The sequence below is a fragment of the Lycorma delicatula genome, chromosome 9 (assembly GCF_047948215.1).
Source record: "Lycorma delicatula isolate Av1 chromosome 9, ASM4794821v1, whole genome shotgun sequence".
Lineage (NCBI taxonomy): Eukaryota > Metazoa > Arthropoda > Insecta > Hemiptera > Fulgoridae > Lycorma > Lycorma delicatula.
Window position 1 is genome coordinate 107,094,012 of NC_134463.1, and position 19,403 is coordinate 107,113,414.

The 19,403-nt window shown below is 32.2% G+C and overlaps 1 protein-coding gene across 1 annotated transcript in view; it reads right to left on the minus strand.

Moving 5' to 3' along the window:
• Positions 1 to 19,403, minus strand: part of LOC142330615 (uncharacterized) — a 279,378-nt gene that overhangs the window by 47,399 nt on the left and 212,576 nt on the right. The window contains exons 47-50 of the mRNA XM_075376020.1: positions 16,344 to 16,725; positions 14,378 to 14,665; positions 9,682 to 13,503; positions 6,154 to 6,820 (exon numbers count right to left, since the gene is read on the minus strand). Coding sequence (XP_075232135.1) covers positions 6,154 to 6,820; positions 9,682 to 13,503; positions 14,378 to 14,665; positions 16,344 to 16,725 — 5,159 coding nt within the window. The remainder of the gene's footprint in view (positions 1 to 6,153; positions 6,821 to 9,681; positions 13,504 to 14,377; positions 14,666 to 16,343; positions 16,726 to 19,403) is intronic.

The following is a 19,403-nucleotide window of genomic DNA, read 5'->3' on the forward strand; positions in this document are numbered from 1 at the left end:
AAACAAAATTAATAATACATACAAATATCAATTTACAGAAAATTAAAAATAATTAAAAAAAAAATTACATTAACTTTATTCTATCATAAAAGATATTTCTGTAATCAGAATGGTGTATAAAATAGTAAGATTTAAATATTTATGTATAAATATTATAAATATTCTAATTTCAACTCAGATACTATTACTTAAATTACAGGCTCGTATTACTAATTGTAGCATTACATTGATTTAAATCATATATATATATATATATAGTAAATTGATTGCAGGCATCCATCCATTACAAAGTGCTACTCTATTTGCTTATATATATATAGAAAATTTATATTTATTTAAATATTTGTCTAAAAAAAAATATAAAATATTATGTAACATGTCATAGAATTTCCATTCCATGTATTAGTTCTCGGTTAGTAAAATGTTATTGGACAGAAATGTACACAAATTACTATTATAAACTGCATGACATTTTAATAATGGTTTTAACCGTGATTTTTTTTTAACTAAACATTTCTTGATAAGGAACAGAACATTTTGGTACCAGCAGTTAATGTAGAACATGGTAATAAAATTTTGAGAAATGTATTTAAGATTCAAACTGCATAATTTTTAATTAATGTCTTCTGATGTACCATGGATTTATAATCTGGACAATAGTATTAGTGTTATGAATGGATGGGCAATATGTATAGTAAGGATGATGTACTTGAATACAACAGGCTAAATTAACTTTATGATGTTTCTAATTACACAAAAAAATAATGATCAATTTTCATTAGCAAACATTACTTACTAACTCTATAAGCAGCAGTACTAAAGTTCTGTACTGGTAGCTTTAGCTATTTTGGAAGTAAGTTAATATTATCAAATATCATTTTAAAGCTTTTTTCTTGAATTATCATTAAATAATAAGAATGTAAATGTAATAACAAATCTACTTGAATTGAAAAAGTTAAGATAATAAATAAAGCTATTTATTTTTATGAAAATTTATAACATGAGAAATACACAGTATGTCTGAAAAGTTCCCAAACTAAATTAAATAAAAATACAAATTTAAAGATAAATGAATTTACTCACATCAGCCCTCTACATAGAACCCTTTTCTAGTTATACACTTGTTACAATGCCGGTAGAGCCTGTCAAACACTCTGGAGGAATCACTTTCTGGAATCGCCTTCAACTGCTTGGTGCAAGCCCATTAGATGGCTGGAACGTCATCGATAAATCGGCCTTTCATCTTCAATTTGAGTTTTGGAAACAGAAAATAGTCTGCTGGAGCCAAGTTGGGTGAGATAAGATGTTAATTATGATTTGCAGCATAATAACGTGTTAAAACTGTTACCACATGTGCTGGGGCATTGTCATGCAAGAGTCCAACTGCCTGGATATCGGTACTTGGGCCACATTTGATGAATGTGACGCATCAGGTATTTCATTACTTCCAAATAGAATTTACAATTCACGGTTTGACCAGCTGGGACAAATTCAAGATAAATCATGCCCTTTGAGTCAAAGAATGCAATCAACATAGTTTCATTTTCCTGAATTTTGCTGCCCGACTTTCACCGGTCTTTGCGCTTCAGGACTCAACCAAGCAGGGGATTGACACTTTGTTTGCGGATCATACATGAAGCACCACCTTTCATCCCCAGTTACAATTGTTTGTAAAAAATTTGGGTCGCTATTGGCAGTTTCAACAAAGTCTTGAGCGCAAGAATGACACACATGTTTTTGTTCTTCAGTCAAGTGTGAAATGAAATGAGAGCATACCTTTCGGCGGTTCATTTTTTCTGTTTGAATTGTACATACCGAGTCTTTCTCAGTGTTTACCTCTTCTGCTATGACCCGAAGGCTAAGATGAGGTTGTTCAAACAGGAGCACATACACTTTTGCAACGTTTTCATTGTGAATAGCTGTTGATGCCCTCCCGCTTCATTTGTTGTCATCCAACAACTCTCTAGTCTTTAAACCACTTCCACCCACATGTATGTTGTAGTACGAGATGCGGCTTCATCTCCAAATGCTTGCTGTATCATAAGTTTCAATGAAATATTTATGAAGTCAAACACAAAATTTTATCACGCTTCTCTGTTCCATGTTGTGAGGTCGCACAAGGTCACGTGAACACAATGTATGCGGCCAAATATAACTCGAGACTGGAGCGATTAAATGTGATGAAATTTTGTACACACAGTCATCAGACATTGTACTACATAGTTCCTTGGTTGTCCGAGAGATGGTGCTACTTACATAGACTACAGAAATTTAGTTTGGCAACTTTTCATTTCTACTACATATATATTTATAAAGCTTATGTCAGTGGTTACTAAATTAAGAATTAATTTCAGAATATCTGAGTATATAAATAATAAATTATAAAACATAATAGGAGAGTTCTGTGGTTATGTTAAAGGGGCTGATACTCTGAAATGCAGATTATTAGACAATGATTATCATGTGATATATAAAAGTGTTAGGTATAACTTAATGCATATGGAGACCATTTGTCGGCTTGATACTTGATGTCTGTGTTAATTGGAAAAGCCGGACCGAATGGATAATTACGGAAAGTTTTATCATGTATTTGGCGAAAGAAAGGATCGCTGAAGGGGTGTGATGTTCTGCTTGGACTTTCCTTTTTTGTGTTTATGTTTGGTTTTATTGTTATTTTTTTTTAATGGCTTGCTAAACTGTTGCTGTTTTTGTTTCTGTTTGGTTATAGATTTGTTTATTTTTTGTTAGTTATGTTTTATGTTACTGTTATGTTACATTATTTATTGTTATGTTTTGTTAGTGTTTTTGTGTTGCGTTTTATGATTCATTGTGTGTCAAAGTAATTTTTACCTTTTGGGTAAGTAGAGTTTGGTTCCTTCATTCTTAGAAAGTCATTCAGTCTTGTGGAGACTTGGCTGGATGTGTTTTGTTTGGAGTTTATGTTAGTTAGAAGTACACCAATGAGAATGTTGCTTATGGCATTCGCATCAGTGGCATCCTGTCTGAGGCTAGACTGAAAGATGTCATTGCCAAGGTACTGAAGATGATCTCTGGTAAAGCCCATAATGGCAAGGTACAGAGGGGGTTGGCGTGACAACCGAAACCATCACATGGAGGGTGTTTTCCCCTATGGGGTCAGGGGCCGATACTCTGTGGTACAATCTCAAGTTTAATTAGTTTTCAGCTAAATAATTACTTAGAACTGTACATTTTTAAGTCATATTTACTATTATTATCAACACAAATTCTTAATTTGGGTCATTGTCTTTTTTGATATCCAAAAAATATGAATTATTTTCATTATCATTACATTAATGTAATATAAGTATAATGTTACTGCATTATCAGTTCTTCACACTTTTTTTTTACATGAAAAAAAAAAGAAGCTAAGTATACCTATGTACAACATGAATTTGTCTGGAACATCAGCTGCAAAAACAGCCTGCATGTCATTTCTGGATTTTAAGGTTTAACGATGATGATGAAGATGTAAACATTAAACTTAAATATATTAATCAATCTATAAAAAATTGTAATATAAACTGTCTTTATTAATTAATAACCTACATCCAGTGAAACAAAATGATTTAGATAAAACAAAGACCTTGGCTATAAGCAATTACCGGTATTAGAAAACTACTCTCACCTACATCCAGTGAAATAAAATTATTGAGATAAATAAAAAACTTGGCTATGAGTAATTACTGGTATTAAAAAATTAAAATTCTTATCTATGATGTGGTGCCAGACTGTGCTTTGCATTTTTTTCATACATAGGCTATTTTCATTTCAAACAAAATCATCTAACACTTTGTAGTTATTTTATGATCAGTTTTCATTATGACAATGAATTTTTAGTATGTGGTTTCACATTCAGAACTATAAATCAGTGAAAAACTGAAACTGTGTTTATTAATTGTTGCAGAAAAGTTATATGTTATTGCTTACGCAAAGGAGCATCGAAATCATGGTTCAGAAAATTTGATATAGCAGATCCTGAAAGAAAGAAAATGAATTTCTCTAAGTCAATAATAGCAAGATAGTGTTTTGGCAAAAAAAAGTAAAATATCTGTAAATAGAAGAAAAACTTGCAGTGCAAATATGGAATGTATACTGGTTTGGATATGCCATTTCTACAGAGATGTGACAGATGAAAGCCCTAGAAATCACAGATTAAATTAAATATCACTGGAATGAATTTTAAGCTAGTCTTATGTGAGAATGCTGATGTCTTTGGCAACTTAGCTTTCTATTTGAAGGATAACAATAGGACTACAGTTACCAGAAGAGTATAAACTGAAAAAAGTTTCAAAGTTATGTCATAAATTTAGGAAAAAGAAAACTTATTCCCACGATCAAATTGGGAAAATGTGGACCCAGACATATGACTTCTGAAATTCTATCAATAACAGCTGAAATTGTAGATGCAGTGTTCAGATATAAATTGCCAGTTATGAAAAATGTAGCTTGGTGATGCTGACAATACTTTTGGATAGGAAAAAATTATCCCAGTATGTAATTTTTAAATGAAAGTTTCTACTGAAAATAAAGTAGAAAATTTCTACTGAAAGGTGAAAAATTTCCATCCAATACTATGCTACAAGCACCAGAAAAGGGATGGAAGAATAATGAATTAATATTGGTCAGGATTATACTTGTAATGGGCAGCTTTAGGGGTCACATGACTGATGATGTAATGCAAATACTAATTGCTGGAAAGAATGATTCCTGGTGCAATGACATCTATCCTTCAACTTCTAGCCACCTGTATAAATCGAACATTTAATACCAAACTCCATAAACACTACACAAATTGGATGGCCAACACAACACATGAGACTACATCATCTGATAAAATTAGGAAACTGTTTTTGTTCTATATATGTGAATGGATTATTGCAGCTCAGCCAGAAGAACTGGATGCTTTGATTAAAAAAGCATCATTCAAGAAATGTTGTTTTTGAATGCACTCCATAGAAGTGAGGATGATTATATGTGGTTAGATGATTACAAAGTTAATTGCAATTCTATAGATAACAGAAACTTGGGCGTTGATGACAATAATTATGGTAAATACTTCCTATAATTTCTGTTTTTAATAAATATTTACAATGTAGACTGATTTACTCATGTGCAAATAACAAATACTGTTATTCATTCAATCTTGTAAGGTGACTTTTTTAATAAAATGCAAAAAAGTAACAATATTTTTTTACTTTTTCCAATTTTCCAAACTTGGGTTCACACATACATGTCTGTGTATGTACAGTAATAATAATAATAATAATAATAATAATAATAATAATAATATGGTACAAACAAAAAAACAACTCTGTATGAAACAGGTTAGATTTATTTATTAACAATTGATTCAATAACATATTTTCAGCAACAGCAGATGTATAAAAAGTAAAGGCATACCAATAATACTGTGTTTAATTGATTTAAAAACAATAAAGAGTATGGCACATCTATTGATATTCTTCAGAACTATCTGAATTTTTTTCGTTATATCTGTTGAAAGATTGCTTCCAAGCCTTAATAAATATATAACTGATTATAATAAAACATAATAAATTTTTTATGGTCTGACTTTTTGAAATTGTAAAAAAAAGTTTTCATATAATTTTTAACAAAGAATTTTTGCATTCATTTAAGCATTTCATTATGAAAACCAGCAAAAATACATTTTAAAAGCAAAATATTTAAATCTACTTTTCAATGGCTGAAATGAATAAATCTGCGTAAGATCAAATAGTTGAGAGGAGATTATATTTTATTATTACTGAATTTTTAATGCACTATTAGTTCATAATTTACCAGTTACTTGATTACAGCTTTAATATTGGAAGGACAGGTAGAAGGGAAAAATTGTGTAGGCAGGCCACGTTTGGAATATGTAAAACAAATTGTTAGGGATGTAGGATGTAGAGGGTATACTGAAATGAAATGACTAGCACTAGATAGGGAATCTTGGAGAGCTGCATCAAACCAGTCAAATGACTGAAGACAAAAAAAAAACTTGATTACAGTACATTCATTAAAAAAAAGAAAGAAGTTTGGTATTTTATGTAATAGATATCATGAAAAATAATCATGGATATGGAGGGAAGTCTGTATGTTTTAAAATTATGTAGACATTAAAGTACATACCATTTGGATCTAAAGGTATATTAGAGCACAATTCTTGATTTAGAGTACAATCATTTCCATCTTGACTTCTAACTCCAGGTGAAACCAATTCATCGGATGAAACAACTTCCTTTTTAACTTCAACCATAACAGGACCAGTAGCGGATGTAGAAGTTGGTACATGCGGTTCTCTTTTTATCTGTGATGGATTTAACATCATCGGTTCTCTTTTTATTTGACTAGCTGTCAGCATCGTAGATGTAGTGGTTGGAACAGATGGTTCCTTTTTTACTTGCACATTAGTATTTGAAAGTACTGAGGAAGTATTTGTTGCTGAACAGTTAGATAATGAATAAGATGACGGTTCACTTTTTACAGGCATACTTGTAGAATGGGGAACACTAATTCCTGAAGAAACAGTAGGACCAGGTACTGTAGATAATATCTGTGGAGAACTCAATAAATGTGTTTGAGATTGAGGAGTTGGTGGCTGAGACATTACTGGAGGTGACATTTGCGTAATTAAACCATCTGAAGTTGAATTTGGAGTCGGTGTTCTTGATAAGATTTGCTGCTGTTGCTGTTGAATAAGTTGTTGATGATGTTGATGTTGCTGTTGCTGCTGCTGCTGCTGTTGCTGCAACTGTTGCTGTTGAATTTGAACATGAGGTTGCTGTGCCATTAAAATCTGTAAAAAAAATACAGAAAATAATTAAACTAACTGGATTGTTTATTTTTGTTTTTATTTGTTTTTGCATGACAAAAACAAATTTTGTTTTCTGTATTACTTTGACCTAATCAACTTTTTTTAGTATTAATCATGTGAGCAATTTGTTTCAAAAAGACTATTGGTCCAATTAAAGTATAGACAGTTGATTTTAGCCAACACTCTTTTTACACAAAACCCAAATATTCATTAAAAACTATTCACAAGAAAATATTCTGTTTTGAAAGTTCTTTTTTAAATGTTTTTTTTTCTCAGTTTATTATCTATATGATGACACCTAATTGATCAAGTACTTACTTTTAAATAAAAATAGAGTAACAAGTAAAATACAATCCGATGAATATTTCATAAAGCAAGATGAACTGAATCATACTAAATTGTCTTTGAGAATTTACTGCATATAACAAACTTTTATAAAACCATAATATATATAAAATACTTATTTCCATGAAAATACAATACATACTGCCAAATTTGAACATCTTTCAAAGACACTTAGAAGTTGTGCAGGGAAACCTAGTCACATCTCTTCTCTTTTTATTACAAATCAATAATTTACCTGATAAAAAAGTAATTAATAAATATAATGGGAAATTGAAGAAGATGGAAAACTGCTGATGCATTTTTATTTTGATAAAATAAGATGTAAAATTTAAATATATTAGTATGAGTATATTAATTTTAAGTATGATGTATGTTTAGTTTTAAGTGTTGTTTACTTACTTTCCTGTGCTTGTTTGAAATTTGCTTATGAGAAAACAATTTTCCACAACAGAAATAACAATTATAAAGAAAGACAATCATTAAAAAACCATTCATAAAAACAAGAAAAGGAGAAATGGTCTTAAAAAGTTATAAAATGAGGAGAATGATAAGATTAAGAGTTAAAAAATAAGAGGACATCTTTGTTTTCCAAATTAAAATGCTGACAACACTAATGTTGACATCCATAATCAGTCTATTATACTACAATTTTAATTTATTACCTAGTTTTCTCTTAGAATGATTCCTGGTTAATTTATAATTAGTACTCCAGTTTTTCAAGAAAAAAATATGAGCCATGAACTGTTTCCTTCATCCAGAGAAGGTGGAACCTAAATACTGTTCACATAGTAGAGTAATAGCAGGGTAATAACCGTTTCTGTCAAAGATCTAACAGCAGATTGTTTTGAAAGTGACTGGAAATCTCTCTTTGTGATCAATTACATTTGGCTAGTCAAATGTACTTCATAAACATACAAAGATTGAATGACTGATGCTGAGTGACAAGTTGAACTTGATAAAATAGCAATTATAAAATCATATGAAATGAATTTTAAATTATTAAATGTCTATCCACTAATTGACCTGTGTTTCTATTTAAGTAGATAATATAATCAAACAATAAATATATTATCTCTGTCGGTAATATTCCCTTTGAGTGAAGAAAATATACAATAATACAAGGATGATATGAAAAGTCCACACAAAGTTCAGAGTTGGTACCACCGGTGTGTATTGAGGGGATTTTCAATTAGCAGCATCTTTTGGAAGAATGGAAACCAAGTTTCGGCCTGATCAGTTCATTTCCCTGTGTTTGGTGACCATTTAAATCCAGAAAGTTCAGTAATTTCTAAAAAATGGATGAAAGACAGTTTCATGTATTGGTTAAATATTAATTTATGAAGGGCGAATAGCCTTGGAGATAAAGGAAAACTTGATAAATATGGTGAATATACATCTTTGATTACAACAATTCATAAGTGGTTTCAAAATTTTTAAAAAGTCATATCAACACAAGTGATGCTGAATGTTCTGGACACCTTGTTGAGGTCACTACTCCAAAAATGATTGATAAAATTTATGACATGGATGATAGAAGAGTAAAGGTGAATGCAATGCTAGTGCTGTATCTTGATTGAATGGGTGCTGCAATCTCACAGTTAACCAAAAACAAAATTTTTTAAGGTATTCCATGAGCAGCTTCAGCAAAATCCACAGGATTTTAGGTGTTGTTTTGCCATTGTAGATGAAACATGGATACATCATAACACATCTGAGGCCAAGGAACAATCCAAACAATGAGTTACCAACAAGGAGTCTGCACCAAAAAAGGCGAAGGCCGTTTGTTCAGCCAGGAAGATAATGGTGACTGTCTTTTTGGATATGCAAGGGATACTGCTCACATACTATCAGAAAAAGGTTCAATGATTATAGGCAAATACTACGAATCGTTATTGTACCTTTTGAAAACTGAGGTGAAAAAAAGTTCTTATCCATTACATTAATGCACCTGCTCATTCCTATATAGCTGTGGCTGCAAAATTGACAAAATTGGCAAGTCTTTCCACATGCTCTCTATTCTCCAGATTTTGCTCTTTGGACTTCTATTTGTTTCCCCAACATGAAAACATGGCTGGAAAGGAGATTTTATTCAAACAAGGAGATAAATACTGAAAAAGAAATGCCTATTTTGCAGAGTAGGAAGATTCTTATTATTTGGAAGCAATAAACAAACTGCAGCAGCATTGGATGAAATTTATAAGCTTAAAAGGAGACTATATTAAGAAATCAAAAAAGACTTATCTTGAAAAATTAAGTGATATTTATTTTTACAAGGACTTTTCAAACTACCCTTGAATATGTACTTCTTACTTGTAGTCAGTGATATGCTTATTATAATTTGATTTTGTATGCAGTAACTGAACTAAATGAGAAGCCATTTCAAGCACTCAGTCTAAGAGGCCATGAACAGCAAAATGGAAAAATAAAAATGTTCTTCCATTTTCCTTTCCTTTTTACAATAAAAATTAAAGTATGTATATGTAAAGAATATAACAGACCTGTGCTTTAGATGGAGTGGACACATTTGATACACTAGTAATCGGTGTAGAAGCAGGTGATGGCACTGTTGATTGGTGAGGTGGAGTCGGAAGAGATGGAGGAGCACACGTAATCGGCGGTTCATTAATCGATGGTGGAATTAGACTACTCGGTGTAGGTGGAACTGGCCTAGCTAACTGTGCTTCTAATGATGGTACAGCAGGAAGACTTGGTGTACTAGATGAAGGAGTACTCGTACTACAAGCTGTATTCTGTAAAAGTTGTTTCAATAAAACATTTTGTGAATCTTCTGATGATGAACGTCTGCATGCTAAAGATGAATCAGATTGACCTTTTGATGACAACATAGAGGATAACGGAATGAACTGAGACTGTGACTCATCTTTTTGTTGTGATCCAGTATTGGTGTTATTACTGATAGTGTTACTACTTCCACAAAATACCGGACTAGATGTCTGCTGTCCAGAAACTGAATGACTTACTGTTACGATTCTGCGTTGCTGCTGCTGCTGTTGCTGATGATGTAGTTGTTGCTGATGTATCTGCTGTTGTAATTCTTGTTCTGATTTTCCTGTAACTGATTTATTAGTGTCACCTAACTCTCTTTTTTGAAACTGTTTCATAACATCAGATGTTGTCAAGTTGATATTTGATCTAATTTCTGATGATTTCTGTATTAAAGTTTGCTGAGGAACTGTTGTTATGTGGCGTTGTATGTTATCAACTGAATTATCAGTCGAATGCAAAACTGAAATTGTTCTTAATTCTGAACTAACAGCAAGTTTATCGTTTGAATCGTTGGTTTTTTTGACTAAACTACCACTCTGTATTAAATTTACGGAACTGACCGGCACAGCACCTCTAATATCAGAGCGAACATAGATATTGCCGATCCTACAAACAGATCCACCCATAGTTGTTTGTGCGGTTATAATTCTTGATTCATCCAATTTGATTTTATCAGCAGGCAGACCAGTTATTTCACCGAGACTAGCAGATCTGGATAACATTTGAGCTACAGTAACAGCTGGTACGACTCTTGCTGTTTGCTCTTTAGAAACGTTTATATTTTCACTATGCAATAACTGCAATTCTAATCTTCTTCTTAATTCTTGTTCTTGTTTTTTATTTTGAGCATCCCTTTCAAGATTAGGCGAGGATGAAGATCTTTCTAAAAATGAAAACAATGTTTTTGATGGTGATTTTCTTGGTAATAGATCATCAGCATTTGATGTTCGATTAACAGAACCCGTTAACTGAGCTTCTAATATACTTGAACTGATACTAGTCATAACATTTTCTTCTGTTGTAATCGATGCTGATGATGTTTCCAAAGATTTAATAACAGATTGTTGTTTTTGTTTACTACATATAACACCTGTAGTGAGTTGGTCCAATTCGCTACTAGAAATTGTTGAGGTAGATGCTGATGTAGGTGTATTTTTAATCACAATAGCTCCAGGAGCATTTTCACCGCTCGTTAAAGATTGCAAAATTTCTTTTATTTTTTTTTCATCGCTTGAATTATCAATTCTATCTCTATCACTCTGAATATTTACATTCATGGTTGAAATAACTGAATGAGATTGCGTATGAGGTGATGAGGTCTGCATTCTTTCAGTTATCTTAATCTGTTCACTGACATTATCTACTCGCTGCTGTAATTGTTGTTGCTGAAACGCAACAGCAGTACTTACTGGTATATTCTGTGATCGAGTGGCTAAAGTAAATGTAGCTGGAAATTTTTTAACCAGTTGTTTATCTGAGATAGATATATGAATTCTTTCCCGGCTTGTGCCAGATGAATCGGCAGAAATATTATCACAAAGATTTACACGTTGACCTATAACTTTGATACCTTCTAATTTAAGTACACCAAGACGATCAGTCTGTGCTAATATCGGAACGTAATGTGTAGATGGTGATGAAGTTACAGAAACTCGAGCACCACTTTGTATAGGAACAGACATTCGTGGATTTCCAACTAAAGCAGTTGCAGTACTAACAACACCAACCGAAGTATTTGTAGAAGATGTTGGAGCAACAATACTCGGCATAACAACACTTTGACTAAGACACTGTTTCTCTGCAGCAAGTTTTGCAGCATTTACAGCATCTTGTACAAGACTAGCAACTGTTGCTTGTTGCACAGCTATTACAGAACGACCTTCTGATTTTATAACAGGCAGAATATGACGAGGTGTTGCACCTCGTGGAAAGGTAGCTAAGGAAACAGTTGCTGGACGAGATAAATTTTGTTGGTGTTGCTGGTGGAGCTGATGTTGATGCTGAGACAGTTGTTGAATTCCTGAACTAGTTTGAATTTGTTGAAGATTTGATGATAATGATGAACTGAATGAAGGTGATGATGCAGGCACTTGTGTAGTTATTGATGGCACAACTGGTAATAATTTATTTTCATCTTCTTTTGTAATTTGTACAGTTTGTTCTCTAGTAATGTCTGGAGTAGTTGTTGAGACAACTTCTTGTTTTTCATTAGTAGGAGTAGTTGAGGTTTCAATATTTGATGTTTCAACTGTAGTAGAGACTTCACTGTCAGGTTCTGTAGGGGAAGTACTGTATGGTTCTGGTGATGGGTCAGTATTTATTTCATCCTGATCGGGTGATTCAGGAGTATCGGTCAAAGAAGTTTGTCCTTTTTTAATAGTTTCACCAGGTAAAACTTTACCGACCATCCTTTTTCTACCAGGCGGTGAATCACTGGGACTTTCATCCATTAGTTCCATTAGATCAGCATCTTCAGCCTTATCCTCATCTAAAATTAATATTTCTTCACCATCAGGTGATTCAACATCATCTTTTTCAACCATTTGTAATAGCTGTTCATCTGCCTCTTGATCTAATACAACCAAATCAGTCGATGTAACAAGGCACTCGTCAAGTAATTCATTTTCTACATTTTCTACTGTATCTAACTGTATGTGACCTTGATCAATCACCATTGGCATTGACATAACATTACCTTTTAAAGCTGACTGTAATTCTTCCATTTCTAAATTTATTTCATCCTTACAACTTTCAACAAGAACAATGTCATCATAAACAGTTAGTTCCATATTATCATCAGATGACCGATTCTGCTTACCTCCTTGTGTTTCAACCATTTCTTCAGCCTTTTTTGATGGACTAGTAGAAGGTGTTGATGACTGTTGTGGCTGAGATGAAATATTTTTTGATGTTGATGGCGGTGGTGTCATAGGAGGCGTTCTTGAAGATTCATCATCAAATTCATTATAATCAAGACACACAAGTGATGCAACTTTTGAAACTGGTATTGCACTAAGTGGTTTATCTGATTTACTGGACTGTGTAACACTCTCTGGTTTAATTTTACCAGGAAGAGTTTTTTTAGGACTCGGTCGACTATTTGAACTCCACATTGGTGAACCACCACGAAGTCCAAGTTTAGGAAAGCATCCACCAAAATTAAGGCCGAAAGGAAATGGAATTGGATTCAATGGATTATGTGGATTGCCACCTCCTCCTCCTCCTCCTCCTCCACCATTACCAGCATCCTGTTGTTGCAGCTGATCAGGCTGTTGGGGAGTGCGAGGTGTGGGAGGATTTTCCACACTCTGAGGTCTGTCGGGGATTTGAGGACTATTGCCATGACTAGAAGCTCGTCTAATGGGCATGGGACTTCTAGATTGCATCAACCCTGGAGAGTTTGGTCTATGAACATACTGCTGCTGTGCCTGTTGAACCAATGGACTTTGTGGTGTCATCGGTGAACTAGGAGGTTGAGCAAACTGTCCTGACTGAGTCTGCACTCTGGGACTCTGTGGAGAGTACTGTTGCTGCTGAAACATGATGTAAAACAAAAAAAAAATTACAAGTTGTTATATATATAGAATTTACAAGATTATTTTACATTAACTAAATTGTAAATTATTACAAAATATTTTCTCTTTTTCTGTTTAACCTACGGAACCACCGTAAGGTATTACTTCTAAAGATACGTATGAATGTAAATGAAGTGTAGCCTTGTACAGTCTCAGGTCGATTGTTCCTGAGACTTGTGGTTAATTGAAACCCAACCACCAAAGAACACCAGTAATCATGATCTAGTATTCAAATCTGTATAAAAGTAACTGCCTTTACTAGGATTTGAACTTTAGAAAAGGCAGTTACTTTTATAAGGATTTGTGATTGGTTGTTGTGTTTGACAGCGGCCATCTTGCATTGATCTGATTGGTTTTCCTTTGTTTACATTTCCATCTGATTTATGAGCCTCTTATTTGTTAAAAAACTGTTTTCTCGCGATTTTTTGTAACATAATAACACAAAATTACAAAATATTTTCTCAATTTGATCGCAGCACCAACTGTCAGGACAAACTAAAATTAAAATAGAATATTCGATACTGCGATGGTAGTGCAGTCTGCCGTATCCAATGTAAAACATTCCAAAATCAACAACTACTTATAAATAAAAAATAAATTAAAAAACATTTTCCAGTGGACCAAATTGTGAATCTAGATCATTCTCGAACCCCCTTGAACACACACAAAAAATTTCATCAAAATCGGTCCAGCCGTTTAGGAGGAGTTCAGTAACATACACACGCACACAAGAAATATATATATAAAGATTTAGCCAATATCACCCTACATACCATTCTTTCAATTTTCTTTTAGTTTCAGTATGAAAGAAGTAACAAAATGCTATATTAACCTGTTGCTGACTTTGCTGCTGCTGCTGCTGCTGTTGCTGATGATAATTTTGTAAAAGTGGTGACTGTGGACTACCAGCATATTGCTGAACACCAAGAGGACTGGGAGGCAATATAGGAGAACCAGGAAACTGCTGAGCAGGACTCTGAGGTGGAGCATTATTATATTGTAATGGGCTTTGTTGACGGAACTGAGCATTTGCTTTTGCTTGCTGATTCAATAAAATCTGTTGTCTACTTTGTTGTGCAAGCTGTTGTTGTCTTTGAATCATCTGTTGCTCTTGCAGGACCTGTAAATAAGTAAAAATTATAATAATAGAAAATAAAAGTACTACATCTCCTAACTAAAAAGTACAATAAAATTAATTTTGTTAATGCTAATATCAGTTCACAAAGAAAACCAAACAGCATTAAAATATAATTCAAAAAGTAAACCGCTTAATTAAGTAACTGGGCAACAAGTAGGTTAGGTTTAATTCTTTGATAAAATAATAAAACAAGAATAACAAACAGAAAGAGAAAATAATGTATTGTGTTGGAGGTAAATGTTTACGAGTTAATGTGGTGTTGAGGCAATAGTAAATTATTAAAAATAAATAAAGGAAAAAACATAAAACTAATACATATTTTATTCTGATTGGGTTGTAAAAATACATTATACAGATAACATCGAGAATGGATAGATACGGTACACTTCACGGATAAAAAAAATTGATCAATCAAAGGAATCAATGGTAAAGCGTTTAGCAGATCGGCATGACAAAGTACACAGTAAATTAAAAAAATAAAAAAGTAGTTGTGTATTTAAATCCATATTAACAAAAACAAACATTAATGTAAATATGTGAAGATACAAAAAATAAATCACAGCTCAGAAGGCATTAATGAGAATTATTTGAACAGATTTTTATGTAGACATGTAATGCAGTTTTATCGAAAAATTCAATGACAAAGTAAAATTGTTTCTGTAAAAGATGTAATTTAAATAAATTGCTATGAAGACTTTTTCAAATTATAATGGAAGCAAAAAGCTGTTTCTCGTAAGCTGAACTATTATATTGAATTAAATCAAGACAGTTCTGTTGTCAGTTTTACTGAGGTGAATATTTTTTTTTTTTTTAAGAAAAAGCAATTATCTTTTTTAAACCAAGATGAAAACTCTTACATATAAACACATAGATAAGTTAAGATTTTTAATTTTTTTAAAGACTGGTCTTCAATATTCTTTCTTCTAGGCAATAAACAATGATCAAGTAACACATTTTATCTTGGAAACTATTTTGACTTTTAGAAGGGGCCTTAAGAGATGATAATTTAGATATGAACATATGTAATCATATATTTATCATATGTAATCAAATGAGTCTTCATATTTAATAATGAAGACAAGGTTAGCAATAAAGCACTTCAAATCAGTGCTGTTTGATTTTGTTCTGAACAAAATTAATTTTATTACAACAAAGGAATTTGTCATTATAAAATGCCCAGAAATTTTGATTTATGTACAACAGCAATAATAATATTATTATTATTAGTGGTAATTCTATTCAAAAGATTAGCAATATTATGTATACCTATGAAGCAAATGCAACAATATTATCCCATTTAAAGTTAGTTAATCTTCTACACAAGAAAGGGGGATTTTTACCCATTTAAAACAAATTATATTTAACTGGACTTGAACCAAACTACATCTCAAAGAACACTAAATCAGTGATGATATTAACCACTCATTACCTAACCTATAGGTTGGACAAGAAATTTAAATAATGACTGAAACAATTAAATGTGGGGATGTAAAATAGTGTCTACAATTTGTAAGAAAAATTACATGTACATAAAAAAGTATATATATATTGAATTGGATATAATATAGCCATCAGATGTAGGGATATATCTCTATTAATTAAGAACAGAACATCAGAAAGATAGATATAAAAACAAAAATTATGCATTTACTAAACAAACCTGGCGCTGCTGTTGTGTTAAAACTTGCTGCTGTTGACTAACTTCTTGTTGCTGTTGAGATTGTTGTTGTTGTTGCTGCTGTTGCTGTGACTGTTGTTGTTGTTGCTGTTGTAATAAAAGCTGACGCTGTTGTAATAGCTGTTGCTGCTTCTGTAACAGTAACTGTTGCTGCTGCTGCTGCTGTTGCAGTTGTTGCCTTACTTTATCAGTCATAATCATCTGTGGTGATGACGGTGTTGAAAATGTACTTCTAGGGCCCTGATACACAGCAGGACTTGATGTGGGGCCAGGCACTTGCAATGGCATTAAAGGACCTCTAGGTCGCATCCCACCACCAGAATCTGGTGAGCGAACAAACCGAGGTGGCATCCCTCCAATATGTCTGTGTATATATAGAAAAAATAAAAAAATTAATAACAATAAAAAAAATATTTATTTTCATTAATTATTTGATTAAATAGGCATTAATTTTAACTAATCTTTTTTAAGCTCAAAAATTTATAACAGGTAAATTATATTAAATAATTATTTATCATGAATTTTCAACTTTGTTTTCTTGTAATATTTACCACAACCTATTTTTTTGTTGTGCCAGTTTAACTAAATCTACATAATTTTATATCTCTCACCAACCTAATTCTTAATTTTAAAACCTCTCTACTTTTGCTATATATTCTACCTGATTGATAAAGCATATAAAATATTGTCAGCAGAATCATTCAACATAATGTTTGCTCACAACATTATGCAAGCACAAAATATAGACTTGCTTGTTAGATCAGGTTCAATTTCGACATTATGTAGGAGTTATTTCATCATAAACCCCTCATTCATATTTTAAAGATTAAATTAGATCCATTGGTGGAGAAGGGGAGAAATTATTATGCAGATTGTAAATTCCTCAATGACAAGAAAACAAGTTCATTAAATATTTTCATATTTTATTATTATTATTACTTTAGATATTTCAATAAATTAGTTCCTGAAATCTTAAAGTGCAAATGAGCTATAAAATTTTTAAGCTGTAAAGACACACTTCACAGATATTTTTTACTTAACTAATAATTTGTTTTTCTTATACATTTAACAAAGAAGAAGCTATCTAAAATTATTAAACATAAATAGAAAATGTTCAAAAGCCATTATCGAAAAAAACAAGGATATATATATATATATATATATATATATATATATATTACTGAAATTAATCTTTTTTCAAATTCATATTACTCCTCTATACTGTTAAATTATGTTAAACCACCTAGTACAGAATATTGAGATAAAACATGTCTTATCATAATTTTTCATCAAAATACTTTTGCAGAATGCCACATTCTTAGTCATGATTGAAATAATTCTGTTATTGCACAATAAAAATTATCAATACTAAAATAATGAAAACTGCTTATTAACTTCTATCATTATTTTAATATTTTTATTATGCAATAACGAAATTACTTCAATCCTGATTGAGGATATAGGATCCTGCAAAAGTACTTTCATGAAGAATTAAGGCTTATATTAAGACATATCTTAATGTCTTATTTCAACATTCTATACTAGATGGTTTTTAATTCCTTGTATGAAGTAAAGGAAGTATTGTGATCATGAAAAACTTTGGTTTTCAGATTTCAATGGAAATATCCATTTTCACCACCTCTGAATCCATTTTGACTAGTTTCGGTGTGACGTCTGTACGTGTATATGTATCTTGCATACCTCAAAAACAATTAGCCATAGGATGTTGAAATTTTGGATTTAGGACTGCTGTAACATCTAGTTCCCTTTTGATTGCAGTTGACTGAACCAAAAGCGTCCAAAAAACAGCCCAAAATCCAACAAATTTGGATTTTTGACTATTTCTTAACTGCAGTAATAAGCCTTCATTGAGAGCTTTTCAATGATACTTCATATGTGGTCTGTAAATAAAGTAATGAGATTGGTTCAGAAAAACTTTTTACTTATAATCCAATTATACATTGACTCTTATCACCTTTGAAATATTTCCCTTGGGAAGCCACGCAATGCTTCAAATGATTTTCCCACTCTTCATAGCAGTGTTGAAACTCAGAAACTAGAATATCCTTGAGAGGGTTGGTTACATTTTTTTAATGTTTTCTACTGTTCCAAAATGGTGTCCTTTGAGGTGTTTTTTTAAAGTCGGGAATAGGAAAAAGTCGTAGGAACTCAAGTCAGGTGAATAAAAGTGTTGAGGAACTACAGGAATGTTTTTCTTTGCCAAAAACTCATTAACTTAGAGTACAGTCAAAAGTTACATTGTCATGATGCCGCATCCAGTTGTCTTTGATAGTTGGTCTCACACGAACAACTCTTTTCTACAGTCTTTCAAGAATTTCTCGGTAAACATATTGATTTACAGACTATTCTGTAGGCAAAAACTACTTATGGACGATGCCATTACTATCAAAACAACAAATTAGCATGGTTCTGATCGGCTCATTTTTGCTTTTCAGGGACATGGTGAGTTTGAAGTGTGCCACTCTTGCTGTGGCGTTTTGTTTCTGGGTCAAATTCAACTAGCCAAGACCCATCACCATTAATAACATTTTTTAGAAAATCAGGATCAGTTTCAATTTGCCTGGGAAGATCACGGCACATTTCCACCCTGTTGTTTTTTTGTTTTTCTGTTCAACAGCAAGATATTTTGGGGCCAATTTTGCATATTTTTTCACGTCTAATTTGTTTGTCAAAATTTGATGGGCTGTGATATGGTTCAAATTCAATTACGCTGCAATCATTCAGACAGTTAATTGCCAGTGATACAATATCAAGTTCCTGATTTGCTCTACATTGTCGTCAATGGTCTTTCAGAGTATGGATCGTCCCCAACTGATTCCCAGCCATATGAAAATGCTTTAATTATCTAAAAATTTGGGCTTGTAACAGAACAACATCTCCATATGACCTTTTCAATTTTGAAAAATTTTCGGTAGCATTCTCACCAAGTTTAAGACAAAACTTGATTATACAATGTTGCTCATAATTAGAAGTTTGTTACGTCTCATGTGGCAACAGTAGACTAAAAATATTAATACCTAA